Source organism: Nematostella vectensis, chromosome 12, assembly GCF_932526225.1.
Source record: "Nematostella vectensis chromosome 12, jaNemVect1.1, whole genome shotgun sequence".
NCBI lineage: Eukaryota > Metazoa > Cnidaria > Anthozoa > Actiniaria > Edwardsiidae > Nematostella > Nematostella vectensis.
Window position 1 is genome coordinate 2,478,128 of NC_064045.1, and position 21,755 is coordinate 2,499,882.

The 21,755-nt window shown below is 40.5% G+C and overlaps 3 protein-coding genes across 9 annotated transcripts in view; 1 reads left to right on the forward strand and 2 right to left on the reverse strand.

Moving 5' to 3' along the window:
• Nucleotides 1-21,755, reverse strand: part of LOC116609597 (thrombospondin-type laminin G domain and EAR repeat-containing protein-like) — a 126,083-nt gene that overhangs the window by 34,391 nt on the left and 69,937 nt on the right. The gene's annotated exons all lie outside the window — the stretch shown is intronic.
• LOC116608883 (NACHT, LRR and PYD domains-containing protein 3-like) overlaps nucleotides 1-21,755 on the forward strand; it is an 89,180-nt gene that overhangs the window by 15,937 nt on the left and 51,488 nt on the right. The gene's annotated exons all lie outside the window — the stretch shown is intronic.
• Nucleotides 10,946-12,320, reverse strand: LOC125557334. Its single transcript, XM_048719851.1, has 3 exons — nucleotides 12,259-12,320; nucleotides 11,761-11,930; nucleotides 10,946-11,463 (listed from the first exon to the last, which is right to left on the reverse strand). Exons 2-3 carry the CDS (start codon nucleotides 11,784-11,786, stop codon nucleotides 11,097-11,099), a joined length of 393 nt encoding a protein of 130 aa, XP_048575808.1. The 5' UTR covers nucleotides 11,787-11,930; nucleotides 12,259-12,320; the 3' UTR covers nucleotides 10,946-11,096.

The window sequence follows — 21,755 nt, forward strand, 5'->3', positions numbered from 1 at the left end:
TGATAATAATAATAATAATTTATTAATTTATATTGCGCTTTTTTCATATAATGATCAAAAGCGCATTACAATATAACTAAATGTTGAACTAATATATACAATAAAATTTACAATTATAATCGAAAATAATATGAAATAATAGATTCATAGGAAAAATATTGAATAAAAAAATAAAATAATAAAAATAAAAATATCTTTATATTGATGATTATGTGATATCAAGTGTTAAAAGCTAATTTAAAAAGATGAGTCTTAAGTTGCGCTTTAAAATTAAAGATACTGCAATTGATGGTGCGAAGATTTGCAGGGAGAGCGTTCCATGATGTAGGTGCAGCAACACTAAACGATCTGTCACCGAAAGACTTCATCATTTTTCCTGGGGGATGCATTAAAGAAAGGCCCTCATTTGAGCGCAGTGAATAGCGCGCGTTATTCTTAATTCTAATGAGATCAGTTATGTAACGAGGAGCTAGCCCCTGAAGAGCTTTAAAAGTGATTAGCAAGATTTTAAATTTAACCCGATACCTTACAGGCAACCAATGAAGATTTCTTAGCACAGGCGTAATATGATCGTACTTTTTGCATGACGTGAGCAGCCTAGCTGCAGCATTCTGCACCCTTTGCAATTTACCCATTTCTCGTTCTGGTAGTCCATAAAGGAGTCCATTACAAAAATCTATTCTACTGGTAACAAAGGCATGTAACACTATTTCTAGTTTATCCCTAGGCAAAAATTGGCTTATTCTCTTAATATTGTGCAGCCAGAAAAACGCTGAACTACAAGACTTAGAAATATGGGTCGACATAGAAAAATGTGAGTCGAACCAGGCACCAAGATTGCGCACTTCTGAAACGGGCATAATATCTATATTGCCAACACGAACTGAACAATTATCTACTTTCAACAGCTGTTGTTTCGATCCGATAACAAGAAATTCAGTTTTATCGTCATTGATTTTTAACTTGTCCTGGTACATCCAAGTACGTAATTTATTGATGCATCGTTCCATAGCATCCAAAGAATCCGCTAGGTCCGTCTCACTATTGGGATCAAAAGATAGATAAAGTTGTGTGTCGTCAGCGAAACAATGTGCATCCGGCAGATGGGCTTGTACTATCTCAAAGAGCTTGGAGGTGTAAAGTACAAACAGAAGCGGGCCAAGACAGCTGCCTTGTGGGACACCAAAACGCAGATCAAAGCTGTCCGACGTCACCCCCTCAAACAACACACGCTGGCTGCGCCCTGATAAATATGACGTAAACCACTCCAAAGCCTTCCCAGCGATGCCGAAGCTAGCAGTTAGACGTTGGAGCAAAATTGAGTGATCAACTGTATCAAATGCAGCACTTAAATCTAAGAGTACAAGTAATGTAACGCGCTGCGAGTTCATATTCAATAATATATCATTAGCAACTTTGACCAACGCCGTTTCCGTACTGTGATGCTTGCGGTATGCAGACTGTAATAGCGGATAAAGCGCTGACTGAATAAGATGATTATCCGTCTGATTGAAAACTGCACGCTCAATGAGCTTGGAAACATAAGCTAAATTGCTCACAGGACGCAAGTTCTTGAAGATAGATTCCAATCCCTGTTTCTTTAACAGTGGTACGACAATAGCCTCCTTCCAGCAGTCAGGAAAAATTCCTGATTCTAACGAGTTATTGATTAGCTTGGTGATCACGGAAACGAGTGGCTCACTACAGGATTTCGAAAAGGGCGTAGGTATGGGATCGAGGCAACAAGAAGTACATTTCGAATTCTTAATGAGCATGCGTACATCTTCCTCAGTCAACAACTTGAAAGCTTCCATTCGAGGGACTAGAGAGACCGTTTCTACAGTACAGTCATTCACCAGATCACCGCTCTGTACATTCTCCGAGGCACTACAACCCTTGTCAAGCTCATCACGCAGTCGGTTGATTTTTTCCACAAAATACTTTCCTATGTCGTTTGCCAATGCTGATTTATCCGCATAGTCCGAGAAGCATAGTGAGTTCTTTTCCACTAAAAGATCTTTCACAGCACGAAATAACTTGCCTTGATTATCAGAATTCTGACTGACAAAGTCAGTCAAAAAAGCAGATTTGGCTTCTTTCAGCAAATACGTCACATGATTTTTGTGTCGTTTGAATGAGGCGAGATCATCAGCAGACCTAGTAGTTCTCCATTTTCTTTCTGCGCGCCTGCGCACTCTCTTAGCCTCACGGATTTCCTCAGAATACCAGGGCACTTGGGGTCTGACTGTAACTGTTTTCGTCTTGAGTGGCGCATGGCGATCGAGTAATCCAGCAAGTGTTTTGTTATAACAGTCGACCAATTGCACAGTCCCCGAAGGTGGGTCCTGACACAGTTCCGAGGCAGACAAATCACTCATGAATGCTGTTGTGTCAATAGCCTTCACTTTCCTAAAGGATACCTTTTTCCTAGAGAACTCCGGCATTGAAATATTTATGGCGAAAAATGCTATACAATGGTCTGAGAAATAAGAGCCAGGTTGGACATCATGTATGAGACTAGAATCTAGAGTCCTTGAGATAAGCAAATCCAAAGTGTTCCCTGAGATATGAGTAGGGAAGTTAATGTGCTGCTGTAGACCCATTGATGACAGTAGATCTAAGAAGCGAGCTGCATCGTTATCAGAATCGATATTAACATGGATATTGAAATCACCAGTCAACACCAGAGGCTCAGTTGTCATGACAACAGACTCCAGGAACTCGGCGAATTCCGAGATAAACATGCTCACAGTGAGCGGATGACTTGACGAGTATGGTGGCCTATAGATGGCAAGTAAACGCAGACGAGTAGAGCCAGACACAATTGTCCACTCCGAATACTCAAAAGAATCATAAATACCCGCTCTTGCTTTTTTAACTACAAGTGAGTCCCGTGCCAATATACCAGTACCACCCCCATTTCTGTCTGAGCGAGGGTGATCGAGTAGCCTAATAATAATAATAATAATAATAATAATAATAATAATCTTTATTGCCTTAGATAAATCAACATGTCTAAGTTTACAAAATGTAGGAGAAACCGATTATAAGTAAATGCGCTACATCAATTATATGTCACTATATTTAAAGACAAGCCTATTGACAAAAGTATTTTTGAATCGCTCTGAGTGAACCCTAGGATAAATCACATTTCTTTTTCTGAGGTTGTATTTTTGGTCTTTTTTCTTAGGCAGGATTTTGCTCAGAGGATATTCAGGTTGATCTAAGCGAGTACGATAAATCTTCTTATCTGCCTCCTCTAGAAGTTTACGGATGTTTACAATGTTTGAAATGTATCCCGGCGGTGTGGCAGCAATCCTAGCCGCAGAATCTCCAGGTTTTAACCAGGTTTCGGTAATAACCGCAATGTCGACATTAGAATCGCAAATATGGTCAACAAAGTCAGGCGCTTTGTTCCTAATTGACCGGGCATTGAGAACACAACACCTCATAAACTGAGGTCTATTGTTGTGAACAATTGCCGGCTCTGTCAACGGAACTCGTACCAGATTTGAATAATGGCGCGGAAGATTTTTTGGTTTCGTCTTGGTATGATTTAAATTGTTCTTATGTTGAGGGCCAGGATTCATAGACACATCAGAGTAGATTGTAATGTCGATTGGTGGATCATGTCCGGCTACAATTAACACAGTTTGTCCTCGCTTTGACCATCTTGAAAGACTCAGACGTGTTTTCCGAAAACCAAACTTCGACAAAGATACCTTAACGAGCTGGTAAGTAACCCGACCGAGTACATCACTATTTCCAATGGATTTTTCTTTATATCGTAAAAGTTGATAAGTAACCCGACCATGTACAACACTATTTCCAATGGAGTTTTCTTTATATCGTAAAAGTTGATAAGTAACCCGACCGAGTATAACACTATTTCCAATGGATTTTTCTTTATATCGTAAAAGTTGATAAGTAACCCGACCGAGTATAACACTATTTCCATTGGATCTTTCTTTATATCGTAAACTCGAGGAGGATGTCTTAAGAATACCCCGATTTTCCGGTACTTTTACTATCTCCTGGGGCATATCGTAAAATCCAGGTTCCACTGTATCTGTTTTGTATAGCGCTACAACTCTTGTTACCTATCAGTAGAGATATAGACTACTCCATATAGTTTGCAATCATGACTATGAGTAATGGGATAGTCATGGATAAAAGATGCTGTAGAAGGAGAACAAAATCATTTTCTCTCTTGGCTGCAGAGCTCTCTTGTATAAACGAAAAACTGTTCTTTGCATAGATGATACCGATTTGGATATTGTTCCTTTGTCAGCTCAGGTGTGCTGCACTAGCCATCTCATTGTTCGCTTACTGCACATCCAGGTTCAGTTTTTCTTTCTCCAAAAAGGGCTTGAATTTTCAGCCCCACTTCTTTGTTTCACAGAGGCAAACAACACACTATTTCAATATTTAATTTATAGTTTGTAGCATGTTAGTCGAGAAAGGGTCGCCTATAGGGGTGTAATAGATGTCCTCTTCTTTCGAAAGCATTGTCAAGGATTTCTATTATCCTGTTTGACACACTTTGAAATTAATATTCTATATTATATAGCATCCGTACAACTTTCATATTGTTGAAAAATGGAACTGGGTTCAGCCATGTGTCTGATAATAAAAAGCCTTAAATTTTAATATTCAAACTGACACAAACACATTTCATTGGACCAAATATGCAAATCGTTCTCCTTATTGAGAAATGCCCTTCAATAAAAGAAAGCCAATTCAAACCGAAACAATAATATTTTTGTATTTTTTTTAGCGGTTCAAGACTTTATTGACTATCTTCATCTGAGGTACACGACAGGTGAAGAGGTCCTTATTGAGCCGCTTGAGGACATGGAGGACGGCAACTTTACGCTGGAGAACATGTTCTCAGAGCTGGAGATCGTCAGAAAAGGCACCGATATCAAGGTGCCGATGTATGACGTCTTTACCGCTAGTGAACCATCCAAGAAGGTGCGAAGTGTTCTCCTGGAGGGGGACTCTGGGGCGGGCAAGACCACGTTATGCAAGAAGATTGCATATGACTGGGCAACAGGGGTCTTGGCCAAAACAGAGTCCTTCCCTCAGGTGGAGCTAGTGCTGTCTTTAAAGTGTAAAGGGATAAGTTCTAAAGGGTTCCCGCAGGCAGTGCAAGATCAATTGTTTCCCGAGGAATTTAGTGTACAAGATAGGGTAGAAGTGGTGCAGTACATCAAAGAAAACCAAAATAAGGTTTTGATAATCCTAGATGGATACGACGAGTTACCTTTAGAGGCAAGGGAGAGCATACATAATGTAGTATGTAAAAAGTTCTATCCCTCTAGTTACACCCTTTTAACGAGTAGACCAGAAAAGAAGCTCAGCAAATACTTTACAGGAAGTAATGCTCTAGAAATCAAGGGATTTCACGATGTTGATGACTTCATCAGCATTTTCTTTAATGCATTACCAGATTACGCAGCATTTATTGTAGAGATTATCTCCAAAGGAATCTCAAATGTCGAATTGTGTAATCCTCTCACCTTGATTCTCTTCTGTTTGAGTTTCAAGAATCATTGTGAGAGGAACAGGGAAAAGGATTTCTCACATGGTATGACCCTTAGAGAACTTTTCGAGGATGTAGCGTACTCACGAATGAGGAGATACTTTGAGAAGGAAAACCTCAACTTCGACGATGACGATATTCAAGCAATGTTTACGGCTAGGAGAAATTGCTTTTCGTAGTCTTAAGAAAAATGCTAACACCTTTGAACTTCCTGAACTACCAGAAGTTTTGAAAAAGGTAGGTTTCTTAACACGCCGCAAATCCCCTAGCACCAAACTAGCAGAAGAAATGTACTCCTTTGTTCACAAGTCTTTTCAGGAGTTTTTCTGTGCTGTGTTTTTAGCTGACAGGCTTGGACAAGGCATTGTTGAGAGTGTATTGGTTAATGATTTTAAATTTTACTTCACTGTTAATCGTTACAACCTCGCTATGATGGTAGGCAGTAATGTGATGAAAGCCGTGGAATCTCTCGCAGGCAAAGTGCCCGAGCATCCACCCGAAGGGATTCCATGGTGTGATTGGCTTGATCACTCTATTGCTCTCAAGTTGCTGTGTCAGTGTCTGGCGAGATGCAAACAATCAGAAATCGTCAAAGTTTTGGAAAAGGCATATTTCCTTCTTCCATGCAGAGTGCTTTTACCCTTTCATTTTGAGCCATATTATTTTACGCTGTTAGGATTGTCATATTTGCTATCGTACGATTTGTCTCGTTCCCAGAGCCTGCAGACTGTCGGTAGTGTCAGCGGTTTGCGCCCCCTTGGTGATCTTACTATCGTTCTTTTGAATTGTACAGATGGGATCCCTGATCAATTTACAAAAGCGTTAGCTTCTTCTCCGATTCGAAAACTAGATATTTCTTGTCCCCCTTGTGCAGGTGATATTATTGTAAAAGCGCTTGTCAGCATGCTGTCACGTACCACATTACAGTCTCTCAGCCTTTTTGATGGGATCGGCGAGGCTAATGTTGGCAATTTAATCGAGTCTTTAAATAACAACGTTACACTCTCAGCAATCTGTATTGAATCTACCGGCTTTGGTGATTCGTGTGCTATCAAGTTGGCTGAGATCTTATCTGATAACACCAGTCTCACTGACGTTCGCATTGATAGTACAATCCTGGGAGGTACTGGTGTTACAAGCCTCGCCAATGCATTGAAAGTCAATAAAACAGTACGAACTCTCGGGATTAGAAGTCATAACATGACGTCCGAAGCAAGCCGTGCTATCGGTGAAATGCTGAGACGTAACACTACTGTCACGTCTCTTTTTCTTTTGGGTGGAAGGCTAGGTGATTCCGGGGCTCGGGGTATCGCTATTGGTCTTGCACAAAACAAGACCATTGCTGACCTTAGCTTAGTGCGTTCTAGTATAGGCACCGCTGGCATTAAGGCAATAACAAACGTCATTCAAAATGTTACCCGCTTAAATTTGTCCAGTAACCCGGTAGGGTACGATGGAGTAAAAGCTATTGCTAGACTTCTTGTGAAAAGCTGTTGCAGGTTAAAATTCCTTTTTCTTGATCACTGTAATATAGATGTGTTTGGTGCCAAGGAACTCGCCATAGCTTTGTCAAGGGATTCATGTCTCGAAGAACTGTCCGTAGCTTGTAATGATATTAATGACGAAGGGATGTGTGCGCTGGCTGAGTCTGTGGCTAGTAATGAAACATTACAGGTTCTTTACATCTCGTACAATAACGTCGGTCAAAATGGTAAAAAGGTTATAATTAGCGCTTGCGAAACGAGCAAGTCCGTCCGGCATCTCTACCACGAGAACGACTCGATTCTCAACACGTGCTCCAAGCCTCAGTCGGTCTGTGTAGTTCCCGTCAATTATATAACAATGTTCGTGGTCTTAAGTTTGAGAGTGTGCATCGGTTATACAAAAGATACAGTCAAGGTGTAGAACAGCAAGTCGAGATGATGTGTAATTTCTCGAGTATATGAGAACTCGACTTTATTCTCTCGAATGCTTAATTTGTAATTTCTTGAGACGTTTATTTGAAAACCCTTTTTTTTTGTTTTTGTATAAAGTGCAGGGAGTATAAATCATCTCCATCTTGTTTGCCCATAAAATTTTGCTTAAAAATGTCCAACTCGCTTTCATTTCTAGCAACAAATACCGTCGGTCCTCCCCCCTCAAACAAACATCTTGTTTGTGCATAAGACTGGGGGGACTAGGGTATTGAAGTCCATCTTGTTTGTGCATAAGACTGGGGGGACTAGGGTATTGTAGTCCATCTTGTTTGTGCATAAGACTGGGGGGACTAGGGTATTGTAGTCCATCTTGTTTGTGCATAAGACTGGGGGGACTAGGGTATTGTAGTCCATCTTGTTTGTGCATAAGACTGGGGGGACTAGGGTATTGTAGTCCATCTTGTTTGTGCATAAGACTGGGGGGACAAGGGTATTGTAGTCCATCTTGTTTGTGCATAAGACTGGGGGGACTAGGGTATTGTAGTCCATCTTGTTTGTGCATAAGACTGGGGGGACTAGGGTATTGTAGTCCATCTTGTTTGTGCATAAGACTGGGGGGACTAGGGTATTGTAGTCCATCTTGTTTGTGCATAAGACTGGGGGGACTAGGGTATTGTAGTCCATCTTGTTTGTGCATAAGACTGGGGGGACAAGGGTATTGTAGTCCATCTTGTTTGTGCATAAGACTGGGGGGACTAGGGTATTGTAGTCCATCTTGTTTGTGCATAAGACTGGGGGGACTAGGGTATTGTAGTCCATCTTGTTTGTGCATAAGACTGGGGGGACTAGGGTATTGTAGTCCATCTTGTTTGTGCATAAGACTGGGGGGACTAGGGTATTGTAGTCCATCTTGTTTGTGCATAAGACTGGGGGGACTAGGGTATTGTAGTCCATCTTGTTTGTGCATAAGACTGGGGGGACAAGGGTATTGTAGTCCATCTTGTTTGTGCATAAGACTGGGGGGACTAGGGTATTGTAGTCCATCTTGTTTGTGCATAAGACTGGGGGGACTAGGGTATTGTAGTCCATCTTGTTTGTGCATAAGACTGGGGGGACTAGGGTATTGTAGTCCATCTTGTTTGTGCATAAGAGTGGGGGGACTAGGATATTGTAGTCCATCTTGTTTGTGCATAAGACTGGAGGGACTAGGGTATTGTAGTCCATCTTGTTTGTGCATAAGACTGGGGGGACTAGGGTATTGTAGTCCATCTTGTTTGTGCATAAGACTGGGGGGACTAGGGTATTGTAGTCCATCTTGTTTGTGCATAAGACTGGGGGGACTAGGGTATTGTAGTCCCCCTCCCCTACAGCCCAACCATCTGGCTTGTGGTTAAGGTATTGGGGGGGGGGTAGAGGTTTTTATAATGACCCTCACAGGTGGCTTACACTAGCATGTCACGTGACCAACTAAAGAGTCCAAACGAGCACCAACTTGTCAAGCACGTAGCTGTGACTTGCTCGTGTAGCATGTCACGTGACCAACTAAAGAGTCCAAACGAGCACCAACTTGTCAAACACGTAGCTGTGTGATTAATGTAAGCCGCCTGTTGTTGCGAGTTGAGTCAGAATAATTGATCAGTTGGAGTACACTAGGGGTGTTACTACGCAAAGCATATTGTCAAATGTTGTACATACTTGTATTTTAGTTCATTTAATACCTAGGGCATATTACATTGTATATATTGCACAATGGTAATAAAAAAGATGATATTGATTGTGTAGATCGCTGACTGCTTGCATTAGCGTTTACTTTCCCCTCATCCCTCCCACGCTGCCGGTAAACCGCTCTGATTGCCTCCCTTCTGCGCATGCTCCTCAATATGCAGTAGTTTGGCTATAAGCGACTTGCACTTAGTAATCACGTGACTTCTTGTGTAGCAAATTTACGCCAAAACACAGAAATAGCTGAGCCATCACTCCAGAGAGTGACAAAAACAATTAATAAAAATAACCCCCTTCTGTCGAGGCATAGAAACTTTCTGGGTGATTTATAAGCGCTTTTTTTTTGTCACCGTTAAAGGTTCGCGAGAGCTTCACGGAGACTCGATGCGTGAGCGTGTTGACTGCGAATAGCCGCCATTCCCATCGATTCGCAAAAGTTCCCTACAATTTTTTTTCGTACGACTCTGACTTCTATACCCCACCTTCCCACCCCCCTTGGTAGCGGTCCTGAACTAAGATTGAGCTATCTTAAAAAAATAAATGGACTAGTCTCTTAGTGATACAAAACTTGTATTTACAGCCGTTACATATATTTACTAATACAAACAAGAGGATTGTTGTATTAGATCCTGATATTTAATCTGATGTGTTGCGTGACGTTTAGATTGCGTGATCACCATATTTAGAAAAAGTGGTGTCTGAAAAAGAAGGCCAAGTCCTCGTGACAAAAAACCCTCTCAAACGCAGCAAGTATACAAAGCGTTAATTCTAATCAGACGCACTGCGTAACTGATTCTTACACGTCACGCAATCACGAGCCTTGGTAGTTGAATGTCTGACGCTACATGTCAATCAATCTTCTCTCTAACAGATCAAATACGCCGCTAGTGTTACATCTTGTCACATGTATTGCGTGGTGGTTTCACGCGAGGTCACGTGTTTACGAGCCTTGGTAGATCCCAGTGCCCCGCGAGGTAGACCCTCTCTCCCATGATAAAGAACGTCATGTCACGTGTCCGTGCGGACGAGATGGACTGGACCTTTGCGAACTTTCTAGAGTGATACTTGTCCCAGGCGTAGATCACGGGATCGTGGCCACTGCTGATGATGGCAAGTTACGTCTTATCTTTTTACCCATATATGGCGAGGTAATGCTCACCCAATCACGTGCCTGTAAAAATACAAGTGAAAAGTCACGCAACATTGTCTCGTAGACGTCCTGGAAGTACAATTTCAAGAATAAAGCTGAAACACGTTTTTGTTATTGATTATCATTTAAAATATAACGGTTTATTCGCAAGGAAACTTTAAAGAAATAATCTACGAATATAATCTGACCCATAATTGACGATATTTGCTTGAAAATATATTAGTTACTCGCTTGAATTAGCCGATGGAGAGGGGTGCTTTGTGCGACTCGGCATCGAGCGGGAGCATAAAATGGTGGCCAACTTTAAGGCTCAAAACGTACCCCGGATGTGATGGGCAAAGTTTTCTCGATGTATGATTTGTTAGTTATACTCATTCAATCCTAACTGACTGTCATACAAAAGGTTCCAGTCTGTTGTACCACTGTAGCTCAGGGTCTATAAATGGGAACGAGTATAATATTGACGATAGTCTATGAAAATTTATAGCTTAACTTAATAGTAATTGCAACACAAAGAATTTTATTGTTTAATGAAAAGAAAATACATTGTAAACAACACCCCAAAAGTTCTCCAAAGTTCTATTGTGTAAACATGTCTGGAAATTTGACAATAAAAAATGTTTTGTCGGCCGTCTTGAGCTTACTGGCAGTGCGATCTCTTCGAGAGTGGAGGGTAAGTGCGCCATGAATGACAATAAAATTGTTTATTGTTGAATTTCGAGAATTTCACAAAATAGAATTTTGAAGAACTTTTGGGAAGTTATCAAGGACATGCTACTCTGTCATTTAAGACCGAAATCATTTGTGTTCCAATTACTTTTAGGTTAAACATAAGATTGACTGGACTACAACAAAGTCTGTCATTTAAGACCGAAATCACTTGAAGATATGTGAATAAGGTCCATAAAAGGAGCAGGAACACGTCTTTGCCGTTGAAGATGGGCTCCACGTCGAATGCTTTCTTGGTTTGGAGAGTTTGGAAAGGCACAAACTGGTTATCTACCCATTTGAAGACCGGGGAATCAGAGTTCCTGGAGTTGCTAGCCACGGCGAAGTATTGCTCGCCTCCGATCATGAACGGCTGCCATTTGCGAGCATTGGCAACTTTGAGGACTTGGAAGTTGAAGAATCTGAAATGAAGGACATTTTGACAATTTAGTTCAGTGAAACCTTGATAATTCGAACTTAGATAACTTGAACTCCCCGCTAGCTTCAGGAAATGTTAAAAAACTCTAATACGCTTAAGGAATCTTCAAGTAATATGCTTTTTTGCATATGATACCTATGACAGTGCACCCCCCTCGGCCAATCCTGGGAACAAGCCTGCTATCAATCAGTTAAGTGTCCTTTTTACAAAGTCTACTGGTCCTCATTTGTAGACCACAACCCTCTCTACCCCCACCCTTTTACTTCCATCCTCCACTCACATGCTCTTGTTTTCTACTTGCGCCATTTGTAGACCACAAAGCTTTTGCTGTCAAGTTAGACACCCCCAGGAATAGCTGCTGACCGATGTAGAATGTACCGAGGTCCTATGCGTCTGTGTACAAAGTCTGGATCATGTATCGCTTCATGAACTTCGTCATGTTAACAAAACCTGAAAATATAATCAGAGTACGGTAGTAACATACTATGAGAGACATCGCTGTAGTACAGAACCTTTTGTGTTCTTACAATCGATACTTACGATATGGTTATCGTAAAATAGAAAATTCACTAGAAATGGTAATGTTTGGTCGTGCACACATTTAAAAATACATTGGATAGTATGGAAGGTTGTCTGAAAGGCTAGTGAAACAGCAACAAAACTACCAGCAAATACCTTATTGTTCTCCCAACCTTTCCTGCACGTGATACGCCCCATTTAGGGTTACTCTTTCATTTTGCTGATGAACTTCCCTTAGTGATGGGGGTTTATTACTTACCCATTGTTGGGGTTTCTGTGGTGGGAATCGCTGGAAAAAAAATAAAAGGATGAAGAGTCGGGTGCCTTTGTTAGAAGGGTACTAATTTGATTTTTTTTTCTTTGGGAAAACAAGTCCCCTGCACAGCTTTTTCTTAGCCCTCGTCCAAACGCCCCACGTAACTTTTTTGTTTCGTTTTCAAAATGTTCTGCGTTCGTCATCTATGACGTCACATGTCCATCTGAATGCACCCCACTTGAAGCTTACATGACCTCTACCGAGTTTTGTTGTCATACGATGTTTCTTTCCCCCGCGCGGTCTTTCGGTCACACCCTCTTCTAGACCTCTTTGGAATGGGAAGAATTTTCCACCGGCGTAGAGGAAGGGTGAGTCTGCGGGAAGTCAGCGGTTTTACGGAACCGATCACCGGTACGTAGTCGAAAATCCCGACTGGCTCCCCGGCTCTCAGCGGTGTGTGCTACATTGACTTCCGGTGTATTAGGCATTACAAACTTCCGGTATAAAAATAGAATGCCACATGGCTGAATCTGGCGGGAACTGTAAAATCCAACCATTCCCGCACTCGAACAATGTCACAAACTCTCTCGGAAATAGAAGGAGAAATTTTTACGACAACATTTCACAGAAATTAGAACAGATGAGAATTACTTTTATGGCATTTTTGATGAAGCTGACAAGTCTTTGAATTCTGTTATAGAGGAATTCCTCTGCCTCTCATATAGTTCGTTAAGGTTGACTTTCACGCAAAAGAAGACAAACGATACTCTGAACCAGGTGAGTGCTGTATAGCTCAGTGGGACGCAAAAATGCGCAGTCTTCATTTAGAATTTGAACATGTTTCTCTGTCGTGGTTTACGGTATGTTGGTATGAGTTTTTGAAACGTTTATGATCTACTAGGCGTCTTGTTTACATTTACTGGCGCTGGTACAACTCGTACCAGGAAAAGGTATCTTTATAATGTGGGTATTGTCACCGCTATTTATTATATAGACTACTAGAGTATTTAAGGGCCCGTTATATTGGGAATAGCACGGGTTTACACTTGCTTGGGAACTTTAGAAGGGCTTTTACTTTTTGCTGTAATTTCCATGGTCAACTCTCCTTACAATTAATAGTTGGGTCATATAACCATTTCAGAACATTCCAGTATTACCACGCAGCACAAAAGTCGGCATTTATATGATGTTAGAAGTTCCTTTCGTCGTTTTTTAGATTCTATTTTGGAAGCAGTATTCCATTTATAGTGTATATTCATGATTCTCGCGAGTATTTCCTCGTTACAACCTGTAACAGGATGCCGTGAAGTTAATGATTTACGCACGGCTGGGCAGAACATACCTGTATTTATTTCAGCTGTGCTGTTCGATGGAATAAGCAGAACATGCCTTTAAGTTGCTACCAATCAGCAAAATGTCGCCCTAAAGCCCCTCCCAAAGTGTCCAACTCTTTATATAGCCTATCTTAACTTAGAATACCCGTGGTATGACAATAGGGAGTGGTGAGGATATGTAACTATCTTAAGAGAGTTATTGCCGCGGCTAATCCTCCCCTAGGATTATCCCTCGTGTACCCCCCCCCCCCCCCCCCCCCGTTTGAAATGAGTGTTGTCATGGATTTTACCACTAAATGAAAAACTAAGGGTACTAAATTATGGGCGTGGCAAAAACGGAAAAAGTCATTTGCTGGATAGGGTAAGGTACCAGATGATATTATTTACTCCCAGTTTTACCCAACTTGGTTGCAGCTTCTCCCGTATTCCAGCATGTCCGAGGGAATCTTCCTACCCAGTTTTTTGGACTACCTTTCTTGGTTGAATCTGCAGAAACGCAGCACTGTCTTCATTGACCTATCAAGGGAGGCAAATGCGAAACAAAATGGTGACGGCCTCTCTGGAAAAATGTTAGTAAGTTGTGTACTTTTCGGTTCTATTTCACGTTTTATTTTTTTTAAACAAATAATGTCTGCATTCCTCTTCTATTCGAATTGTTTGTGTCTCTGACTGAAATTTTATAAGAAATTTACCCACCGGTAACCGAACCCACCCCCCACCCACCCTGCGATGGATCCAACCTTTTGTTACAATAGCCAAATCAAATTATTTTGCAATAGGACATAGTAAAGGTGGCAAGAAAAAGACTGCACGACCTGGAGAGCACGACTATGGAAGGTCTTACCAGAAAATCCAAGGTACTCGAAAGCTAGAATGTCCTGCTTCAATACAGATCAGAAGCATTCGGGGAATTGATGAATACTCTGTTAACCAGGCATCCCACTCCACCCCGAATAGCTTCAAAAGCGCAAAGAAAATGCTTTGGATCGGCTTAAGAGAGTGGAATTCCCACGTCAAGCACCTTGCAATATTATGTGAAGCTTCCTCTTATTTGAAAAAATAAATATGAACACTAAAGGTGGGGAGCTCGTTTTTAAATATTTTCTTTAAAGTTCAGTAACGGATTCAAGCCATGTGAAAAAAAAGAAAGACGTTTCAATATTGTAAACTAGGGTACATTGTAAATTCTGTAATAGAAACTGAGCTGGCTAAAACAAACATCCCCGTTTACCGTCGCTGAGGACGTGCACATGTTAATCCTTCCTACGCAACGCGGGTACCCTGTGGTTTTGCTAAAAACTTTTAGTATGTTAACTAGGTTGTATCACTTGTTCAAAATACGCTGAGAGAAATTCTATTGCAATAAGTTCCACCTGGGCCATAAAAATTTCATAAATTGACTGGACTACTGAAGACAGGATAGAACAACGCGATAGGCCTTGTGTTCACCCCAAGCATGCGAAGCACGTTGATGACTGCAACTGCGGTGTCTTCATAAGCTTTGCATGTGTAACAGCTACCCTATGTATGAGTAACATTCACAGCCTTTGTAGCCCTGGGGGGAGGGGGTCCGTTTTCACGTTGACTAACATAAAATATGCTGGTATCAGACCAATTGAAAGCTCTCTATTGAGGTTGGGAAACTATGAGCAAAGAGTTTTTTTTTTTCAAGACAACAGAATCTGAGTGAAACAATTAATTTTAGTGCAAAATTATGACTAAAGATCGGTCATTCTGCTTTTAATTTTTGTAGATCTTATGTAACTATTTCAAAAACTTTTGTACTTTTATCTACTTTCAATAGTTTGCCTGTTGCCTGGCTCTTGGAATTCCACCAACTCCATACTAAGCGGCGGCTGCTGTCTCAGGTCATTGGATCCTGCTATGATGACATGAATAGGTAATTGTTAAGGACCCCATAGCTAAAAATAGAGAGGGGCTAAATTTGCTTAATTTGACCCACCCTCCATAAAGGGTTAAATGCAAATTCACAGAGATGCGGACAAAAAGCCCTGTTACAAATCAATTGTTTACTAATTAATGCCTTTATTATATTCATTAATATTGATGCTGAGCATATATTTTGTTGTTTGACTTTCTAAAAACAAATATAAGGTTGATAAATTCTACCAAGGTATCCCCTTCTCTTGGAGAAAAAGCAACAATAATAATCATTTTGTGCCAAAAATGGTTTATCCACTAGTTCTCCTGCAACTGTGAACAATTATTTTAATCACCTGTTCAAGCTTTGATGTAAAAAATATGGTACCTTATTTGAACTAAAATGTTATAAGCATAAGAGCCATCCCTGCATATCCCAACCTCACGATTTTGAGTATAAAACTATAAACAGTTTTCTAGCTAATTTTCTTTGATCCTTTTCTGTTGTAGCAATCACAACATTAAGGTTTGTAAACTCTGTCGGCAAGACGACAACGACCACTGTGACCAGTACTTTCATGCTACCTGTGCCAGTTTCAACTTTGCAACAGCTCTTTCCCCACAATTTCCCCACAATCCCTGACATATTGACATATTGTGGATTACTAAGTGTCAATAGTTTACCAATAATTATTTTAACACGGCCATTGGGGGTGCTTTCTTCAGGGTGATAGAAGTCAATGAGACTGGATAAAACAGATTTTGTGTAATTGCCCTCCTCAAGTAAGCTGCAGAACAGTAATACAGATTGAAACGGAAAATCACGATTTATCTTATTTAAGAATTTCTTAGATATAAATCTAATACTATGGAGTCATGTAGGTTTGATAACCAGTCTGGATTTTCCTTTTTTGATAATGCTTCCTTTATGGTCTGTAAATATTCGTGTAACTCCTGCCTGTTAGCAAAGACATAGCTGGCGCAAACAATGTAGGAATAGTGTATCCCCCTGAAATTTGTGGTGGCTTGTTATGACTTTAGTGGCTAGAGTGGCAGTTTAGGTCCTAGGGGTCGCGAGATTTTTAGCCTTGTCTCATGGATAGCATTTTGTAAATTGTCGTACAGATTTTACTTTATCACTCCAAGACAAAATTATTGGTGTTATCTGATATATTTGTTGTATTTTACCTTGTCATGGTAACCGTCTTAGGTTAAATTTGATAAGTAATGCATTCTATAATGACAAGCGAACTCTGCTAAATGCTTAGATATTTTGATAATTTCGCTCGTCCCGCCACCCTCCAAATATCTGAATCCACCGCTATCAATTCAGAGTAAAAGACACTTTCATGACCAGTGAACATATTTATTATCACGTAGTAGTTCTGAATACCATTTATTTAGAGTTATTATCAAATACAATATTAAATAACAAATACGTCTATTACACAGTTAATAATTTACCTTCAATATTTGGAAAATTCCGCAGAAATGAAGAGCGTTATTGTTGTAAAACTAGACCCTGCGCGCAGGGTTGACTGGGATACCTGAGATCTGGAACTTGTTTGTGTGACATGTATGGCAAAGATTTTACTGCCTACTTTGGATATAATAAAAAAAATATATAATCTTGTTTTTTATTGTAAATGCCATATCACAACACTGATTGGGGCGAGAAAGGTAAGAGCATCATCTCTTCAGGTGTGGGGTGGACTCGAGGTGTGCTCCATGAAAGTAGACAGGGCTGATTGTACTATCTTAAAATACTATCCCCACATCAGAGTTAGCATCGAAATAAGATTAAGGAAAGCTGAGAATGTGTTTAAAAATTGTTATTTCTTAAACATTTCTTTGGTTCACTGCCCTCAATGTGCTACCACTTAGGGATAAATTTTTTTTTACACCCAAAGTAAGTCCTATTGTATTAACAATATAATTTTATTGAAATGTTTTATTTTTTTTATGTAAGTTACAAGTAAACAACAAAAATTATTTATTTTGAAAGGGGCTATAGAATATCTAGACTTGATCGAAATTTATAGAGCATAAACATATTTTCAATATCAACAACACTACAAAAATATTACAAACCTCTAGATTTTTTTTAAATTGTTCCATAAAAATAAAATGACATTCAATGAGGGATAAAGGTATTTCAGGGAAATAATAAAACTCAAGCTTACTAAAGAAAGCACAAAAGTACCAAAATAATTTTCACAGATTTAAGTACATATTTTACACTTACATGACTTACAACACCTATGCTGTACTTTATTAAAATCGACATGGTTAAAATGATGAGATTCAATGAGAGAGATCAAGATATTTTATAGTAAGAAATTAAAATTCATCTTAGGGTAGCCGGTCAAGTGTCCAATGTAAAGTAGATTCATCGACAAAGCGATTTGTAGGAGACGATTTCCATCAATTGTTTTAAACTACTTGCAAAATAGATTAAGCAATCAAGGTAAATACCTCGAGTCCATTCATGAGTGTCCAGAGCACATTTAATTACGTCTTAAAGTAAGCTGTATGAGTCTAAAGCAGTCAGCACTTTGAGCCGCGTGTCTCGCACTCGGGTCGCAAATGTAAACACGAGTAAATACAGCGAAATCAATCCAAGCTGAGATGATTTTCCAAAAAAACTTGGTAGAAATTGAGGCTATGGTTAAATATGCAGTTATTAAATCGCGAATCGGGCCTTCAACTGCACAAATAACATGTATCTGAGAGCTGGAATCTCAAATTCAAGATGGCGGCCTTGCACTCGTTCACACGGTTCAGAAGGAAGATCATTATAATAAGGTAATTAGCATATTTACATTAGAGTCAAGTCTCTCACGGTCGTCGTACGGACGTTGTTTATTTGGCATTCATAACTGATATCCACGGCTGTGTTCCATCAAAGCAGCAACAACTGAATTTTTCACTTATTTACTTATGTCCTTTTGAGTGTTATGAAGTTCGCGAACCTAGTGAACTCAGACTTCTTCACAAGGCCCATAGGGCCGGTCGTTGTCATTTGGCAAGTAAGTTCATATTCATAAAGCTCTGTTTTAACCAAAAATATATGAATGCTTGTCTTGGTCTTGCTTGTCTTGGTCTTGGTCTTGCGGCTTGCTTGTCTCTGTCTTGCGGCTTGCTTGTCTCTGTCTTGCGGCTTGCTTGTCTCTGTCTTGCGGCTTGCTTGTCTCGGTCTTGCGGCTTGCTTGTCTTGGTCTTGCGGCTTGCCTTAGGTGCATTAGCTTGATCCTTGTTGATTTAACTGTAGATCCCTTCAAAAAGGCTTACAAAGTTCTCTGGAAGTGGTTTGCCAATGGGCAAGAGCTCAGACAATGCTTGCCTTCAACCATATTTACCACCATTTTATAACATTGTGCATCTATGAAGGGAAGAGGGTGGCTCGCCACCTTACTGACTCATACAATTGCACCAAGTCAGGTCATAGGCTGTATGCTACTAGTAAAATATAACCTAGTACTACCTGCCTTATTGACGAGTTGTCAGCGTCTAAACTGGCGTTTAGCTTCCCCAATATATTGAAGGTTACAGCGGTTACATTGAATCATATAAATCACGTTTTTAGTATTGCAGGTTATGTAGGAGGTTATAGGTCGTGTTTCACCTGTTGAGAAAAATGTGTAGCTTGTCAGGCCATCGGTTCTAATATAGGGGCAGGTTAGGCAGTTTTTTCCGTAACGGAAAGCACCGGGAGGTTGGTTGGTGGGAGAGCGGTCGGAAGGTAGCTTGGCTTTAACGAGGATGTCGCGGAGGTTAGGTGAGCGGCGAAAGGCGACAAAAGGGGGCTCAGTGAAAACCTTATGGCATCGCTTAGACGAGAGTAGAAGGTTGTAGTTTCTACGGATTATGTCGTTGATGTTAGGTAGTGTAGGGTTATAGGTAGTGACAAAGGAGATGCGACGGGAGTTTTTGTGGTTGTATTATTAGGGCGTAGGGCGTCAATGCGGGAAATGTCAGCAACGCGTAGGATTTGTCTCTTGAGAAAAGCGGGTTTATAGCCACGCTTGAGGAGGTAGTTGGTGAGTTCATTGCAGCGGTTATTAAAGCTTTCTTCTGTAGAACAAATGCGGCGAATACGGAGGGCGAGGCTATAGGGGATAGCCTTTTTGGTGTGATGAGGATGGCAAGATGAAAAAAGAAGGTGTTGGTGTTTGTCAGTAGGTTTGGAGTAGAGGTCAGTTTCGATTTTACTATTAACAAGGGAGACATTAACGTCAAGAAAAGGTACATTTTTATAGGAGTGGGAGCTTGTAAATTTAATAGTGGGATGTAGATTGTTAAGATAATCTACAAAAGCGTTCAATTTGTCTAGACCCTCAGTCCATACAACAAAAATACCGTCGATGTATCTTAACCACGTATGGGGTTTGTAAGGGGCGTCACGCAAAGCGTTGGTTTCAAATAGACCAAGAAAGAGACAGGCGAAAGAGGGTGCCATGCGTGTGCCCATTGCGGTGCCATGCTTCTGGAGGTAGTGTTTGTCATTAAAGCAGAAGTTGTTCATTTGAAGGATCATGCGGATTAAATCACAAATAGTGCCAGCAGGGATGGGGTTAGTGTTACATATGCGAAGGAAGTGGTGACAAGCGTTGATACCATCATTATGTGGAATATTAGTATAGAGGCTAGAGACGTCGAGTGTGACCAGGAGAGAGTCTGTTGGTAGGTTGCTGCGTGTTAATAAAATGTTTAAAAAGTGGTTAGTGTCTTTAACGTATGATGGAAGTTTACTTACTTATGGCTGGAGGTAGTAGTCTACAAATTCTGAGATGCGTTTGGTGGGGTGGGAGTTGGAGGAAATAATAGGGCGCCTAGGATTACCATGTTTATGTATTTTAGGGAGTATGTAAAACCGTTCAGGTTTAGAGTCTTTGGGTGTGAGGTAGGATTTAGTGTCCTGATTAATTATTCCGTCCGTGTGCATTCGGTTGATGTAAGTTGTGACTCGTTCTTGTATGTCATTAGTAATGTCGGCATCTAATTGTGTGTAGAATTAAGTGTCATTAAGTTGTCTATTACATTCATTAATATACCAGTCTTTGTCCATTACGACTGTGCCAGATCAAGAGAAGCAAAGCAAGAGAAGCCACACTGATAGCTCGCGCTGGTACTCTTGAACCCGGTGGCCTCAACCGGCGTGAAGAAACCGTTTAGCTACTTAGTAATCCACACCACCCTATTTACTATCCATAAGTCACTCCTTACTCAATTACTATTTTTACCTTTTGTTAGTTAATCATCAATGAACTTTGTACATATACTACAGGGGCGTAGCCAGGGGGGTGGCCCAGGGGGCCCGCCCCCCCCCTTCTAGCAGCCAAAAATACAGTAAATGTATGAGACATAATCTAAAATACAGGAGAAAATGACTTGAAATGACCTTTTGGGCCCCCTCCTGTTAAAAATCCCGGCTACGCCTCTGTACTAGCTGTAACATGTCATTGTAACTCATTTATAACCTGAAGAAGGCAGGTATTGGCCTGCCGAAATATCGCTCTAAAAAAACATAAATCTGCGTTGTTGTCGACTTTTTCTTTTTAAGGTTTTCTTAAATAGTACGAGGGATAGTAAAATATTTATTTCTAGACTAATAGCTTTTTTAGTCTCAGATGATAAAACTCCAGGGTGATAATGAACCCTGTCCTCCCATAAGAAAAGTAAAATGCTTTATGTAAATACCACGCCCCCCCCCCGTGATTGTTATTCACATAGAAAGGTACCCATAAGCTTAAAAAACCGGAAGATCGCTTTAAAATGGCCACATTTAGATGAATTCTCCAGGTAAAATGACACAAGTTTGATACTTCACTACTGAAAAATTCCTATCCCCGACATAAGCAAGTTACCAGATTGTCCGAAGATCGATCATTGCGAACACTGCAAAATCTACTAGTAGTGTCGTATGCCTCGATTTTTGCCTTGCCCTTTTCAATTGAAGATACAGACATCCATCGACCACCGTTTTCCATTTTTCCAGGTTCCATCTCGTTTGAAAAAGCCCGCGAAAAATCTTATATTTCATATTAAGTGTTTGCTGTCAGTTTAATCTATCTCACTTCCGGTTAACTTTTGGAGCGTGTGAAAGATCGTCAGCTGAAAAGGTCAGTATACAACAGATCACAACACTCACATGGACACCAGCGGAATTATCGTTTAATCCTTTTTTTTTTCTACAAATATTTATTTGTACGCGAGGGATCGACCCTTTGAGACGTGTGAAGAAGTTTGAGTGTTCGCGAACTTCACAACACTCAAAAGGACATA

Coding starts and splice junctions, on each gene's coding strand:
- LOC125557334 (XM_048719851.1), bottom strand. CDS start 11,786: ATGGCGCAAGTAGAAAACAAGAGCAT. Junction 11,464..11,760: donor CAAGTAGAAAACAAGAGCAT/GTGAGTGGAGGA, acceptor CCTTCATTTCAG/ATTCTTCAACTTCCAAGTCC.